At 35.8% G+C, this 16,733-nt stretch overlaps 1 protein-coding gene across 2 annotated transcripts in view; it reads right to left on the reverse strand.

The window, feature by feature from the left end:
- Tc2n (tandem C2 domains, nuclear) overlaps positions 1 to 16,733 on the reverse strand; it is a 66,724-nt gene that overhangs the window by 4,126 nt on the left and 45,865 nt on the right. Inside the window, exon 13 of one of the 2 annotated variants that reach the window (XM_087195489.1) lies at positions 12,788 to 14,085. The exons of the other annotated variant lie outside the window; for it this stretch is intronic. Coding sequence (XP_087051615.1) covers positions 14,074 to 14,085 — 12 coding nt within the window. The 3' untranslated portion in view covers positions 12,788 to 14,073. Of the gene's footprint in view, positions 1 to 12,787; positions 14,086 to 16,733 lie in introns of those variants that run through there. 2 annotated transcript variants of the gene reach the window in all.

Here is a 16,733-nt window from a genome sequence, read left to right on the forward strand (position 1 = left end):
ATCAACTACAAAGACAAAATTAGGATGATAATTGACTTTTCTTTAGCATTAATTATGGCCAGGAAATAATGAAAAAATACTGTTAAAGCATGGATAAAAATAACTGTCAATCTATAATTGTATACCTGGCAAAACCATCTTTATAGAATGAGAGGGAAATAAAGTCATTATAGATAAAGTAGAGAATGTTTACAATCAAGAGATATATAGTGGAAGGACTTTTGAAGTATGCATTTCAACTAAGAAAATGATTCCAGAAAGATTACCAAAGGTATAAAGAATGATGATACACAGGGAGATTTTTAAAAAGGTAGTATTCTTAGATGCTGGCTGACTTCTAAATAGGAGTTAGCTAAAGAATACAGTTTGACTTCCTAAAAATTGCTAGAAAGGCTCAGAAAATGGTCAGGAACACAGGAGCTAAGACCACAGTCAAGTATCATATACAAGTCCATGAGCGTACTGTTGCTACTGGGATCAAAACCCACTAAACATTTATAGTTTATCACACTGCCTTCATTGGAACCAAACACCGGATACTGCTTCTGGAATCTAAATGTTGCTAAGATTCTCCACTGGCCCTGGTCCTTTTTTTTTTTTAAATAAGCTTCAACCCCAGAATCTGTGCGGGTATAGTTTACTGGACAAATCCAGGTCGCATGCCCAGGCTAAGCAGCAAGAAAAGCTGAACTATCAATTATGTAGCATTTTGCATTGTTTCACACCAAAACTTATCAAACATAGGAACATGGGGTTCTGGGCAATACAACATAGTAGGAAAAAATGTCTAGTATAAGGAGAAATTAAAAAAATTAAAGCAGAAAATTTTAGTAAAAAAACCCCAATAGACTAAAACTATAAATAAGGCAGAATGGTTTATTTAGATCTTTTACATATTTAAGATTGTAGTGAGTAGAGTCTGAGACATAATTCAAGCAAAATGTGTTATTGGAAAAATCATAGATGAAAGCCCTCTGAAAGTGAAAAACCTTTCCAGACATCCACAGAGTAGACAAATTCCAGGGCAAATGTTTTGATTTATGCCAAAGGATTAGGCCTCCAAGTGAAGCATGGGTGAACTATCTGTGGAGCAATATTATCATGTCAGCCAAGTCACAGCTGATCATTTCGTCACTACTCATTGCTTGACTTAACTCAGTCCCTTGTCTGAAATCTTCATATAAGTACAGTGCTTGGGGGCTTTCCAGAAAAACATGGTGTCAGAAAAAAAACCTGGAAATTGGAAGTCAATATGGAGATAGTGATCTGAAATATAGGCTAGAGGTAGGCTGCTTCACAGAGCACCAGAACTTCAAACAAAGCAATAAGTTGAAATTAGGCAAGCAGGAGGCTGGATAGATGTGATTATTAAAAATCAAGTTTGTGGGCTGGGGATTTAGCTCAGTGGTTTCACCATCTGCTGCGCAAGTGCAAGGACCCAAGTTCGATCCCTGATACCAAAAAAAAAAAAGTTTGTGTTGGTGCTTGAGATGCTTTTTTAAGTTATATGGAAAAATGTTTAAGTGCTTTTCAGTTTTGTTTTGGTTGAGTTCTACTGTATTTGAATATTATTGTAGTTTTTTTCCCTTGCATTGTTCTTTTTTGAATGGTTTTAATTTGTGTATGTGTGTGTGTTTGATAATAGTTATATTAAAAAATTAAATAAAAAAATCAAGTTTGTTTTAAAAGATGAGGTGAAGGACATAGTTATGAAAAAAGTTTTGGGAAGAAGCTGAAATGTAGGAAGAAGTAATAATAGAGAATCTCAGAAACTGAGAAAAGTTGGGGGTGGAAGCTGGAATTATCATGTATCCACACATGAAAAAATACTAATGAAAAATTATATTGGCAGGATATTGTCTTAGTCTATTTTTTTGTTGCTATAACAAAATACTACTCGAGGCCAGATAGCTTATAAAATACAGAGGTTTATTTAGCTCACAATTGTAGAGGCCCAAACAACATGGTGCAAACATCCTGATGAGGGCTCCTCTGGCTGCATCACAACATGGCAGAGAAGGACACATGTGTAAGTAAAGAAACAAGAGACGGGGGAATGACCAGGCTCACTCTTTTTATAACCTGGTCTAGTAGGACTTTCCAAGAGAGCAAGACTACACTCCCATGAGGAGCGCATTAATCCCCTTTTATTTTTTGGTACTGGGGCTCAAATTCGGGTCCTTGCACTTGTGGGGCAGGTGGCAGCACCACTGAGCTAAATCCATGGCCCAATCCCTTTTAAAGACCTAGCAATCTCCCACTAGTCCTCATCTCTTAAAGGTTCTACCTCCTGTCAGTATTGTCACACTGGAGACCAAGCTTGCAGCACATAGACCTTATCCAAACCATACAGTAACCTAGACCACTGGGACCTTTTAACCTGTATATATCCAGCTGCACTCTGAATCTTTTTGAATGTCTCACATTTCAAATTTCATATGATAAAAATGAAAGTCTATTTGTCTTCCTTCCACAACACTTCTCACCAGTATTTCCTTGCTTCATTATGTTCCCAGTAGCATACATCAAAAACTTGGGAGCCATAATGAACTCTTTTTTCTCATTCCTCCATCCTGTCAGCTAATTTGTTCAGTGTATTATACTTCTAGAATTATCTTCACTCTCTTTACTTCTTTCCATTTGAACCCCTTCTCAAATCAAATTTCTGAACAAATTTTGCAGATATTAAATTAGCCCTAGTGAAGAAGTATTTTGAAATTTAATGAGAACAGGTGGTTGAGTCAGGTACCACTCAGTGGTACTGACTATAAAATATAGCATAGTCAGTTCAGTAAAAGCCCTGTGTTTTCATCAGAGAGCTCTCTTCTGCTTACATAGCTGAAAAGAATGTAAGTATGCAGGTATATAGGTCTAGGGATCAAACCCAGGGCCTCATATATGTTAGCCCAGCATTGCACCACTGAGCTACACCCCTAGTCCTGAAAAGGAGACATGTAGTAAGTTAATATACAAATAGCAGATAATGTCAGTACTTTACCTATATCTACTGGGATTCATTAATCTTTTCATGCACACTCGATCCTGGTATGCTTTTGCCCCCACAACCAGTGTCTGTCTTCCAGAGGCTGTTCTCAGGCTGCCAAAGAATACTTTGTCGACAGCCTGAAGTTCCTTGGAATTTACACCTTTCCAAGGGCAACACTTAAACCAACGGTTCTTAATGAGGGGGCAATTTAAACATCCATTAGTCAAAATGACAGACAATTTTGGTTATCATAAGTGGGTAGGGAAAGGGAACTGGGATGTTACTGGCCTTTAGCTGGTAGGAGATAGGGATGCTGCTAGACATCCTTCAATACACAGGTTGAATTTCTATAACAAAGAAGAAAGAACCTCCCCCAATATATCCACAGTGTGGAGGTTAAGAAAGTCCACATTCAACAGTACCTTTAACAATGACTGATGGGAAGCAAAGTATATATTTTCCAGTTTTTTCTCTTGCACCCTAACTGAATCTGAGATATGAACTATGTTATCTCCAGGGCTGAGCTAAAGTTGCTTGCATGGAAATTTGTCCGGCATTGTACCTCTGTTTGGTTTCCTTCTCCTCCTTATCTACTTCTCTACTTCCCTGACAATTTTTCCTAAATATACTTCCTAGTTAAAACTACTTCTGCATGAATCCTCATCTCAGGGTTGTTTCTCTTTTGTCCACAGCCCAAGTGTGCTGGGGGCAGTGGAGTATGTTGCTCAGAGGCCAAGAAAATATATGAAGATAGCTTGTGAGAGACAAGGCTTATTAAGTTTTACTAGCAGGTACTAACAGGAAAGGATAGGGTTAATTGATATTAACAGGGAAGGGTCCACAAGAAATGCATCAGAGTCTAACAGCACTACTTGGAAGGATCGTAAAAAGCATGGTACTCCTTAACAGTACTGCTTGACAGAATCCCATAATACTCCGCAACAATGCCACTCAGCAAAATTCATAGGGATGTGTATTCTACAACACCATCACTTAGCAAATCTACAAAGGAATGGGATGTGTACTTAACAACAGTACCTCTCAGGAGGTCCAGCAGTGATGACTTGGATAAGAATTTGCCAGAGTGTCTAGTGGCAGCCAGCTAGACTATAGCACTCCATGGTGCTCTATTTTGCACTCAGTTATTGTAGAGAGGAGGTTTTATAGATTAAATTACATAGCAGTGACATCATTAGCTTGTTTTGTTCCATTGTAAGACCAGTATTCCAAGGAACAGCTGACTTAGCATACAGGCAGGAAGATGGTTTCTATAGATAACACTGGATTTTTCTATGCCCAGTGTCCTTTAGATAATACTTATCTGGACACTCTGGTCCCTGTTCACTTACCATGTCCCTTTGACTTGGTAAGAGTCTTTGGAACATAAAAGGGAAGTTTCAGAGATATGACACTAAATGTCCCAGTTTAGTCTCAGGAATGATACACTCTGAGGAAAACAACCCAAAACTATATATATGCAAGTATTTTATAAAAACTACAAATTTTATGTGCACTGTATAGAGTAGATTTACCAAATGGTTGTCTAGGCATTATAACAGAACTAAGTTCCACAGGCAAGCCCATAATAGAAGGTCAGAGCATCTTAAACTCTAATCAAGCATATTGTTGTAGGAAAAAAGTAATCTGGTAGTTAGGAAACCTGAGCTCCAGTCTCTGAATAAGGAACCATGAAATTTTAAGTAAATCAAAGCCATATAAAAAATGAGAAAATAAAAATTGGGTAATTGCTAAGGTCTTTTCTCTAACAGTCTATGTTGTCTTAGAGCACTGGTTCTTGAACTGGGACAATTTACCCCCCTAGGAAACACTTGGCAATGTTTGGATACATTTTTATCAATCATAACTGGAGCCAGGGGCCTACTGATATCTAGTGAGTATAGTCCAAGGATGCTGCTAAATATCCCACAATGCACAGGCAAGTCTCCCCTGCTCCTTGCCAACAAAGAATATTCCAGCCCAAAATGTCAATAGCGCTAAGGTTGAGAAACTCTAACACGGGTAATTAGGTTAGATAAGAACTTAAGAAATTTCTGATGATTAGAATTATTAAAAATAGGCAATGTGTTATTTATAACAGAGTCTCTAAATATATCCTTAAAACCAGCACAGTCTATTGATGTTTTTCTATATAAGATTTGGAAGAGCTTATTCTAAACAGATCTTGGAATATTACACAGAAGAATTAAGTACCAACTTGCTGTAAGTGGGGGAGAGAGCAAGAGCCTGAATCTTAATAGGTCGACATAATTCTGAAGGATCTGACTCTCTGTACATATTAGGATTTAAATATGCTATGAGTGTGCATCCAGAGCCATCCTTCTGCCCTGTGATCACTAAAGCAACCACTCTCATCTGTCCATTAACCTTCATATACAATTTTGGGAGCTAGTTTTTCCTTGAAGGAAGAAGAAAGTTTCTCCAAATCGTATGTAAGGCAGGATAAGAGAAAATAATTATTTTGTAGCTAGCTTATCTGAGTTGATAGAAATATTTAAATGTCTAACATATTTGCTTATGAATCCAGTTTTATTCATGTGACAGGTGGTAAGACAACGTCAAACTTAACTTTGACTTCACATTCTTGTTGGCCAAAACCTCTCACGCCCTTTTTAAACAAAGAATTGGCAGTAAAATCCAACATATTGCATAACTAGCCAATGTTAAATATTGCTGAGAAACTAAGCTGCCAACAGGAAACTCCAGGAATAAAAGGGTTTCTATTTGATTATCAGAAAAGTACCTTGCTCCAGTAACCACAGTAGGAAGGCTAAAATGAAAAGATTCAGTCCTGGATTGTTGATTTCTCTGAAAGTGATTTAAGAACAAACTTAAGATTTTTTTCAGTAGGTCTTATGTAATGAAATCTCTTTCATCTTTGGTAATGCTTTAAAATGTGCATAAGAAAATCTAAGGTGCTTTGAACTTTGAAAGACAAGCTGCTGGCACTTGAGAGGTAGATAACAGTTGAGACAGAGCCCAAAGTTTTCATCTGAGAAACTTGCCTAAAATGGATGAACCGAGAAAAGGCTTTATCCTGCCCTTCATTCAGGTCTTGCTCATCAAGAGTCAGGGAAGGAGAGGAACATTTTCTTTTCTGGTATCTTTGGTAGATTCACTCATTGGGAGATCGATGAGGATTCTATCTACCACATCTTCCACCATAAGCACTTTGAATATCTCCTATTAATTGTCAAATTAATAGTTATCGAGCAGAAATGCATAGTTTTGATTTTCATATTCAAGATTCAAAGCTAAGTATTTGCTTTGAATTGTCAGCCTTTTAGCACCAACACATACACTTTAAGCTGATTCATAGTGCTTATAATTATTGTACTAAATGAAAATTTAAAAATACTAAATAGCAATGCATTCTTACCCGTATTATTAGGCTTTCCATTTCATTAAAGAGAACAGAATATTTACTGAGATTCTACTCCAAATTTTCCAACATCTTTAAGTAAAATGCATTTATTCTTGAACTGAGGGGGTACAACTGAAGGTAACAATTCAAATGAAGGTTATTTTATTGTTGCTTGTAGAGTTTTTTAAAAATAATAAACCTAAAAATGAGATTTCTTTTTTTTCACTCAAAGTTTGGCATGTCAGTCTTTGATTTAGACATAACAAAAGTCAAGGCAAAGCATATCCTTGTAGTAAGTTATATTTCCTTTCTAATCATGTCAAAACAAGCTGATTTCATTACTCAAAAAGAAGACAGGGAAGGGAATGAATGTAATTCAAGTAGGTAGATTTTTCATTGGTTAAATAATGGTTAGACAAATGATATCTAAAACATTCATTAAAGGCGCAGCTCCTAACAGCAGTTGTCAGTTTTAAGAATTTTATCAAACCCACCCACTTGGGACTCCTTCTGGAAACTAAGAAGCTTGTTTCTTTTTATTTACAATAAAATTCTCCTAACCTGAAAAAAAAAAGAAATTTTCAATAACTAGAGCAAAGATGTAACAAAATGGTTATTAATTTTGAATTATACAAAAGCGTAGGTCTCTTACCTCAATAACATTTGATATTTTAATATTTCCTTTCCTACTGATATGAGAAGTGACTTATATAGTTATTGTACATTCTATATTAACCAAAATATTGTGCATTTCCTCTAGGTATAACAGAGATTTGATATCTCTTGAATCAAAGACCACTAAACTAGCTATCAGGAAACATGAATTTTTGATTTAGCTTTGTCCTTAAGTACTAATAAACATATGCAAGTCATTTATTTTAGACCCAGTTTTTTGTTTTGTTTTGCTATAAAATGCCCATTTTAGCATTAAGGTTCTATAGCTCCAAGATTAAACAGATGGGTTAAGTAACTAAGAAGAAAGAGGAAGCACTACCAAAAGTATTTAGGGCAAAGAAAAACAATTTGAGCATAGCCCTAAAGGGCAAGACTGCACCTAAGGTACTCAAATATAAACTCCAGGTATTGAGATTTTATCAGTCTGTCTCCTATTCTTATCTTGAGAACAGAAAAAACAAGCATTCTCAAAGAACATGGATTTAAATTTTATCAAGTTACTTTTTCTCAGGACAGATTATTTTAAGAGACTTCTAGTATGAAATTAATCTCTTAACTGATGTTAACTATTACTACTTGAGTTGGGTTCAGTTTGGAAGATTTCCAACCACTAATGCTCATTCAGTTATATAAAAATCAGTTGGGATCTTTTCCCCACCATTTTCTCATAGATTTCATGTGAGACAGTATGTAATACATGCTGAATAAATGGTAAATTTAAATTTTTTAATGACTGCCACAGCCTGGTATGGTACTAAGGTTAATTATGGATGTGAACTGAATCAAAGATTATGAACAGAAATTAATAAATTTAAAGTGTACTTTTCTCTGGATTCTCTATATAATAGACACCCAATATCTTATTTGACTTGAAAGCAGTATTTAACCCAGATTAAAGTTATTTACCTATATAGGGAAAACCATTTCTAATATGCTTGTTATTGTCTTTGGGTATGGACATTAAAATGACTTCTTTAAATGGATGTGATTTTGCTTACAGCTAATCAGCTTATTGATGTTAAGTGATGTTCTACTCTTTTTTCCCCCTCTTCCTGGAAACCTGAACTTTATATTTGTTTCCTCATTATTACTTCTACTCATGTGGGAAAATTATTTGGAAACTTAACAGAGCCTTTTCCATAAATGTAAACTTCCACCTGTTTTTTAATGTACATTAGGGAAACCTTTCCCCACAAACAAAAAAAAGTAAAACTTATTAATAGGTCTTGTCATTGTGATGACATTCTAGAGAGAGTAAGCAAAAAGGCTAGTCTCCGAGTGAATTCCTCAGTAACTCTAGCTCTAGGAACTTGTAAGTTTCTCTAGTAAATGCTGCTAGTAAAGCTTGCAGAGTTGATGATCATCATTCTACCACTTTGATTAAAAATGCAGATGATAAGTTGAATTTAGGTAACATTTTTAATACCATTATTCCCACAAAAGGGGGAAAGATGGCACTATGAGTAGAAATCTTTCTTTAAAGTTTAGGTAATGTGAATCTCATAATGAAGAAACTCTGAAACTTGCAGAAAATATTGTGATAGTGCAGAGAATACTACAAAAATCTTTAGAATGTAATACCAGTATAAGACTATATTTCTTTCCTAACAGCTGTACATCATTTTTGAGCTAAAAAACTGCTTCACATCAGTTTCTTCCTAATGTAGAAAAATCATAAAACACTGTCACTTTCAGATAAGAATATTAAGATGTCAGACTATATCAAAAGTACACTTATAACACTTTCAAATGACACTGCAATAAAAATGGAAATCTTGGTAGAGTGTGTGAAGAGCACATAAAGACAGAAATAGATATTTTTATAACAATAATTTATGTGTCTTTGGAAAACAGACCACTATTTGGAAACTCTAGCTCCAGTCATCCAAATTCCAAACTGTCATATTCTTGGGATACAGATTCACATGAGTACACTAATGACCTGAAACAGTCCTGACAAGCCAGGAAAGTATTCTATACAGATAATTTTGTCTTACCTTTCTTGTAGTATGAAGCCTGCTGTTATGGTTTGTATAAAAAATGTCCCTCAAAAGGCTCACATGTTCAGAGGAAGAGCTTTTGGAAGGCGATTAGATCATGGGGGCACTAACCTCATCAATGGATTAGTCCACTGGTGAGTTCATAGCTGAATGTGCTGTTAGGAAGTGGGTCCTGGTTGGAGGAAACAGGCCCCTAGGGGCATAACCTGGAAAGGTATATCCTTGTCTTTGGTTTCTTTCCTCTCTTTCTGGCTCTTTCCTACTCTCTCTGCTTCCTGGCTACCATAAAGTGAGCAGCTTTCTCCCGTAATTCCCTTCTATGGTGGTGTTTCTGCCTCGGAGCTAGCCAACCATGGCCTGAGATCTCTGAAACTGTGACTCAAAATAAACTTTTCCTTAAGTTGTATATGTCAGATATTCTGTACCAGCAACAAAAGCTGATTAATACACTTACCAACCAACAATTAAAACCCTAACTTCCTTATGCATTGAATGACAATATCATATTTTTTAACCCAGCTACTACAGTAAAAAGGACCTCCAACTCTGCAAACTAACTTCCTCAGAAGTGAAGAAAAGTGTTAAGGAAGTAATAATCAATTGCATCAAATACTTCAAGTACTATTAATAAAAAATTACAAACACAGAGACTTCAGACATATATTTATTACCAGAGTGGAGAGAATTCTTAAAACTGCACTTAAAATGACCCATGTAGAATGACTGGGAGACATCATAAAATTTGATTATAACTTAGCACACTGAAATCTCATCAATTAAATAACTTGCCTGTCCAAAACTATATAAACAGGTAGGGATAGTTAGAATGAAATATAGCAGAAGAGAAGGTCAAATGGGCAGAACACACCGTGAGGGCTTTGTATTCTTCTGGAGAAAGACTCTAAATATGGGCATCTAATGTGAAGGCTCTTCAGCAGGCTTCTGCTTGGGGCAGGATGTTACATTGGTTGCACTACAGCCTGGATGATGCCTCTATGATCCCTTTCCCTTTATTTGATTTTATGCTCTCCAGTTACCTGGCTTTCTAAAATTCAATTTCATGCTTGCCCTGACACAAAACAGAGGTTTTGTTAAGATAGACATAAATATTTCTGTCATTGGAAGGGACCATCTTCTGCTTATAAATTAGTAAACTGGTATTATAGTTTGTACATCAGACTTCAAAAAGTTTTGTTAGCTGAGCCAATTCCTTTAATTTATTAGTGGCCTGACAAAATTAAAATTCATGCCTTGAAAAACTAGACCCAGATTTCACTCAGATTTCGCTTGAGTGAAGCATCAAAGGAGAAATGGTCTCCCCAAATTATTTCTACTTCCCTTCTCAAACAGCAGTCATCTACTCTCAAACAACAGTTATCTACTGCCCCATAGTAGGCAACAGCATCAAATAGGGCCCTGAAAAGAATTGTTATTTCTACTGTGCCAAGGAACAGCTTCTGTTATTAAACCATTTTTTTTCCAAATATGGTCCAAATACTAAGAGATTAATATCTTCCAACATACTGATTTAAAAAATAAAATAACTATACCTAGTTCATTTACTCACTCATGGGGCACAGAAAATGTTGGGAAAATAATATTAATAAATAAACAGTGAAGGAGAAATTCAAAAGAATAAACTGCATTTTAATGTGTGAGTTACCTGAAAAGGAAACTACATAGCTTAGGTATGTCTATGAACTTTACCTATTTCAATAATTCTCAAAAGTCAAACCTAGTGTATTTTTTTTTCAGGATTCACACCTCAGATAAAAAGTATTGCCACCATGACTCATTATTGGTGATGGAAGTGTTCAAACCCCTCAGATATAGTGGGAAAGGAAAAAGATCAAGAATGATTATTTTATTTATATGTCTAATTTAAAAAATCTCTCTCAGCTTTCTAGAAGGAACCAAGAACAGAAACCTTTAGCAAATCTATTATTATCTACATAGTACAGAGAGAATGCTAGCTATAATAAGAAGATCCTGTTTTTTTGAATCACATGTAATCTAATCCAAAAACCAAAGATGTCATTCCAAACATATTACCATTTTGTTGTTTCTGCAATTTTTCTTCTGAATTAGGAAAGGGAAAACTTTACCCTTGTGTTATTTCTCAAACTTAGTTTTTTCTGGACCAGGAAAAGAAACAAATTTGACCATAGTCAAATCTGTCATAATGTTTCCATCACTCATCCAATCCTGTTAATAATTTTTCTTGTCACTATTAAGAAAACAGATGTTATTTTCCTAATTCTACAAGCTAAAGGGGATGTGCATTGTCTGTCCGGGTGTATGTACATACAAAACCAAATGCAGAAAACTGCACATATTTTCTCTTTGGTGTTCTCACATCACTCTAAAAATATCCTACAACCCAAAAATGTTTGTTGTCTTTTTTAGAAAAATAAAATTTAAAAATCAACATCATCTCCACCATCTTTTAAAGCCAACAAAACCCAACCATACAGGTAACCAGGATAAAAACTGACTTGCAAGTGTTCTATACTTAAAATAATCACAATATACCCCTATGTTAAGAATTCTGAGGTGGTTCTTTTTAAGCAAATAACTTTTTGATATATATGTAATTCTCATTTTAACTCAAAGAGTAACACAGGAAAAATAATATTTTGAATGTACCCTCTAGTGAAAATAAAAAAGACTGCTAGATAATAACTCATTAGTATGTTATTAACAGAAGCATTTGAAGTTATATCAAAGAAGATTAAACAATGAAAATTAGCATACAAAACCATCACACAGAAAGGCCAACTATATATTTTCTGGTCTCTTTGCTCACTTATTGCATAAAACCCATGATTTTATTTGGAAATATTATGTGTCTGGATGTATTCACTACAATATACGAGGACAATTTTTGTTCTGTTGTGTTTAGTGCTATATCCCTTGCACTGGAAATGAGTGGCACAAGGTGGTGGAGATAATTAGAGACCACTATGGAGACAAAAGGTAGGTGTATTCCTGGACATTAACTCATTACCTGTTAAAAGCATCGTATGTGCTTTTCTCTACCTGCTTATCCTCCCAAATAATCCTATTGTCCTTGAAAGCCAGGTGCATCATTTAAGCCAAGGTGATTTTGCCATAGCATCTCCAAGAACAAACCAGCAGAGCATCACCACAGAGGGACAGAGGACAAACAAACTCCCAGATCCTTATTAGTCTTTCAAAGCATGATTTGTATTTTCTTTAGAAGCAGTCCAGGTCTTAAAAAGCTGCTTTTGCTGAAAAAGTTACTTAAGCCTATGGATGCACAGTGGGTAATTAAAAACAGGACAAAGCTTGGCATCTCTGCCTTCATTTTATGTCTGTCTCCTTTACTACTTTAAAACCTTGGATCAGATCCCTGATCAGCTCTGCATGTAGGCAGATTAATCATTTAGGGAATGTCTGTATAAAAACTAGTAATATGTGGTTTATTCAAGATTGAGGACACCAAGATCTGAGATGTGCAGGGACATTCAACTACCAGCTCCCCACTTCCCCCGCCGGGCACCTAGAAGTCTCATTATTGTCTTGAACCTGCAGTCACCTTAGCTTCCAGCAGAACCTCTGTAAAACTGAGACTATCCCCAAACATCTCATAGAAACTGGATTTTCCCCTCAAGCCATAAAGACTTATAAGATGAAAATCAGAACTGAGATAATGATCAAACAGACTCTAATGTACCTGTCTTAGTTTTACTCATGCTAAGACAAAATACTAGACACCCAAAGTTAAAGGAGGAAAGGTTTATTCAGTTCACAGTTTGTAGAAGTTTCAGTCCATCATCAGCTGGTTGCATGGCAGGGTGGCATGGCAGACAGGCATCAAAGAGAAACAGGTCATGGTGGGCAGAAGGTAGCAAAGCAAACAAGGGACAAGACAAGCCTTTTTCTGTTCCTTATATTGTATCCAGGCTACTGGGATTAGGATGGCATCAAACCAATCAGTGGACTGATTTAGTAACTAACCACCCTTAATCCTAGCATTGCACCATGAATCAATCACACACTCTAAATTCAGCCACCTCTGAAAAACCCCACCTATGACCACATGAGGCTTTGAGGGGACATCTAAAAACAAGCCATAACACCACCTCAGCAGCACCATAAAAACTGGCCTTATTCCTCTGTTCACAGGCTATCAGATCTCCATCAGAGCTATACCCCCTTCAGCTCTTTTTGTCCTCAAGCTTAAGTCCCTTCCCATGTTCTCTTCCTTCTCAATTAAAGCTGCTGCCGGAAAAAAAATAAATAAATAAAGCTGCTGCTGGTAAATTCATGCTATTGCCTTAGTTTTAATTTCTGAAATTAAAACAAGGACCCACACTAGCCAGTGATACAGCTACCCAATAAATATTTGTTGAATAAATATACCTACATTCTAGTTATCTGGGCATTTATGCCATAGGATTCTTAAGTTTTTCCCCCTGGGCATATGAGTAAATGATTTTATTATCATAGACTAAAATGGCTTTCAGATTTTCAATAAAGAAAGTAAAAGCTGAGCAATTATTAGGAGAGAGGGAAGAAGGAAGGATAGAGTTATGGAAGAGAGATTAAAAACAATATAAAAATTTTGTACACACTTCTCTGAAGGAAATCTGAGTTGCGACAAGGTGTCATAATATAATGGGGTATCTTATATAAAAAGTATATAGTATTGGGAAGCATGTAAGTTTATGTATAAGGAAAAAGTGATGGAGAAATTCAAAAGAATGCTGCTTTAATGCAAATGCAGTGTAGAAGAAGAGACATTAATTCTGCAACTAACAATTCAAGCACAATTGTGATAAAAGTTATAAAGGTTATAAATTATATTGAATATAGGATCAAATATTATTTGAAAAGTCAAATGCACACTTACCTTCCTACTTTTCCATCCTTAAATATTCTCAATACATTTTCCTTCTTTTTACAGCCTCTTTGTGGGTGCTACTCTGTTCTGAAAATGGTTTCTCTTTCATTATGATTTAGATAACATTACTCAGCAATCTTTCCTACCTTCCTTATCTCCAGACTTATCTGTTCTCCTAGATAAAGATGGGAAAGAAAATTGTCCTTAGTATTGAGATGTGCACAGACTTGTTTCTCTTCCCTGAGATACCTTTCTCAATTTCTTCCCCGAATCCCTTTAAAAAATTATTATCAGGAAAGGTCTCCAAAATTCTCATTCTGTCCTTCCAGGAATAAAACAATCATCTCACTGATCTTCCAGTATCTACTTTCCCACAGAAATCTTGTTAATCCTGCTTAGGCTAGTAAATAACTCCTTATTTAGGGCTCCTTCAATTTACATAGGCTATATACATCTTAAATTTTTAAAGGTGGACACAATCTTATCCTTCCTATTTTGTACAGGAATCAAATTTAACTCATTCCCATTTTTTTAAAAGGATTTTTTTAAACAAGGACTTTAGAGGATGCTTTTGTAAAAAACACTGACTCTTCACTCTACCTTGCAAAAATCCAATGACTTACTAAAATCAGGATTAAAAACTTGGCATTCTCTGCCTCCATTTCACATCTCCATTGATTTGAATCATTATCTCTTGGAGTCATTTTGGATTCTGAAACAACAGGTCTGATGGGTAGACACCTTGTGTTGAGTTGAAACAACCCCCAAGCAACAGCAACTTTCTTATTACTGTGGACAAAGGCCCCACCTGGCCAATCCTGAGATGATCAACCAGATCACAGTTTGACCAAGACTGCTTTTCTGCCTTGTGTAGATAATCTGGGAGCTCATGTCAGCATCCCCAAAGGCACTGGTCCCCTTGTTTTCCCAATATAGCTATACTGATTAAAGTTTCTTTCTTCATTTTCATAATTATTTACCATTTGGTCTTCGGGGCAAAGCAACTGGAGCTGAGTTTTTGGGCCCCAGAGCAGGTCCTCTGGCCTAGGACTGGTAAGATTTTAAATAAATGAACACAATTTTTTTGTGGTTGGTTGATACATATTAATCTACTAATATAATAATATAAAATTTGATGAACTCAGCAATCTACTACTAACTTTACCATTAATTACGTTATAAACACTTTAAAATAATAGACTTTTTTCTAAGCCTGATACATATTAAAGAGATATGAGACTATTACATTTCTCTTCTTTATGATTAAGAAATTTATCAATAAATTTAAAAAGTAAATGTAATAATGTGTAACACAGCAGTATATTGGCTTTTAAAAGAAGATATTGGCCTTTACCCACTTTACTGAGGCATAAAATCTGTGTTCATTTTTTTCTATTTGTTTACTGTTATAGCCCTAATATCCCGAATACTGCCAATCAGTTAAACAAGTGGAAACAAATATTGACTATGTAACTCTTATGGGTCAGATACTATGTTAGGGTCAAGAATGCAGCAATAAACAAGACCCTGGTTTTATGCAAATACAATATAGAAGGAGGGACATTAATCAAAAGTTTTATAAGTAACTATTCTACCACAATTGTGAACAGAACTACAAAGGAAAATTATAAAGTGTATTGAAAATAGGATCAAATATTACTTGAAAAGTAGAAAAGAGCTTTTCTGGAGGAATAGACACTTAAGTTGGTACCTAAAAGCAATGGAATTTAAAAGAGGGAAGAGTGAGGAGGGAAACTATTCCACAAAGATGAAAGAGCATGCATGAAAATCTCAGAGAAGCTAGGTCTGTATTGTTTTCCATAAGATTAAAAAAAATTAGTGGAACTAAAAAGAATAGTTCAAAATGAGGCTGGAACAGAAGGCAGAACTCACTTTGCAAGAGTATTATAAATTGTTTAAATGTTCTCCTTTCCTAACACCTTGCCCAGGCAACCAAACGTCACCAGTGTGATAAGGCTGGTCCCTGCCACAAGTCTCTCTTTTTGCCACCCTGTGACCTAGTGACATTTAAGGACACCAGTGGAATCCCATTATTCCTTTTGCATGTGTACTCAACACTGACCTCCCAACAAAGGCACTTGCCTTCCAGCCTTCCCCGAGCTCCTTTCTCCATACAGCCTCTCTGCTTGGTTGAGCCTCTTTCCTGAGGGTACCTTTTATATGCCCCTCTGTGTGATATAACATGCCTCCCTCTCTTAGGACCTATGAATATAATGTCTTTCATTTTGGATATGTGTTGCTGAAGTGAGCACATGTCTTTCATTTTTGTATTTTTTTTTCTTAAATTCATTTATTGGTACATTTTAGGTTTACAATACATTTGCATTTATCATTGGGTGCTTGTACCTGTACATGACGTATCTTGGTTCTTATTTTTTCCCCCACAGGTAATGGGGGAAAAAATAAGAATCTTTTTTTTTTTTTTGTGGTATTACTCCATGTCTGCTTCTGATCTTTGACCAAAAATTAAAAGTAATTCAATTACTCCTTACAACACAATAGGCTGAAGGGGATCAGGATATGACACCTCACAATATGCTACTTTGGCATAAGGATTTTGAGCTAAGGGTAATTGACAATATATGTAGGAAGAGTTCTCTGTCCTCCTCCCTCATCTGCCTTAAAAAAGCAGGGTATAAATCACCCTTTATAAAGGTGTGCTCTCATCCTCTCCCCACACCAGGAAGAAAGTGGCTCTTATCACCTGAGAAGAGAGACTGAGGATTGATATCAAGATAAGTTTGCATAAACAGGCCTAATCAAAATAGCATTTATTTTCCATTAGTTCCCCTATATCTCCTG

This window comes from Heterocephalus glaber, unplaced genomic scaffold (genome assembly GCF_053883595.1).
Source record: "Heterocephalus glaber isolate CG9 unplaced genomic scaffold, H.glaber_assembly_v1.0 deba00001608, whole genome shotgun sequence".
NCBI classification, from domain to species: Eukaryota; Metazoa; Chordata; class Mammalia; order Rodentia; family Bathyergidae; genus Heterocephalus; species Heterocephalus glaber.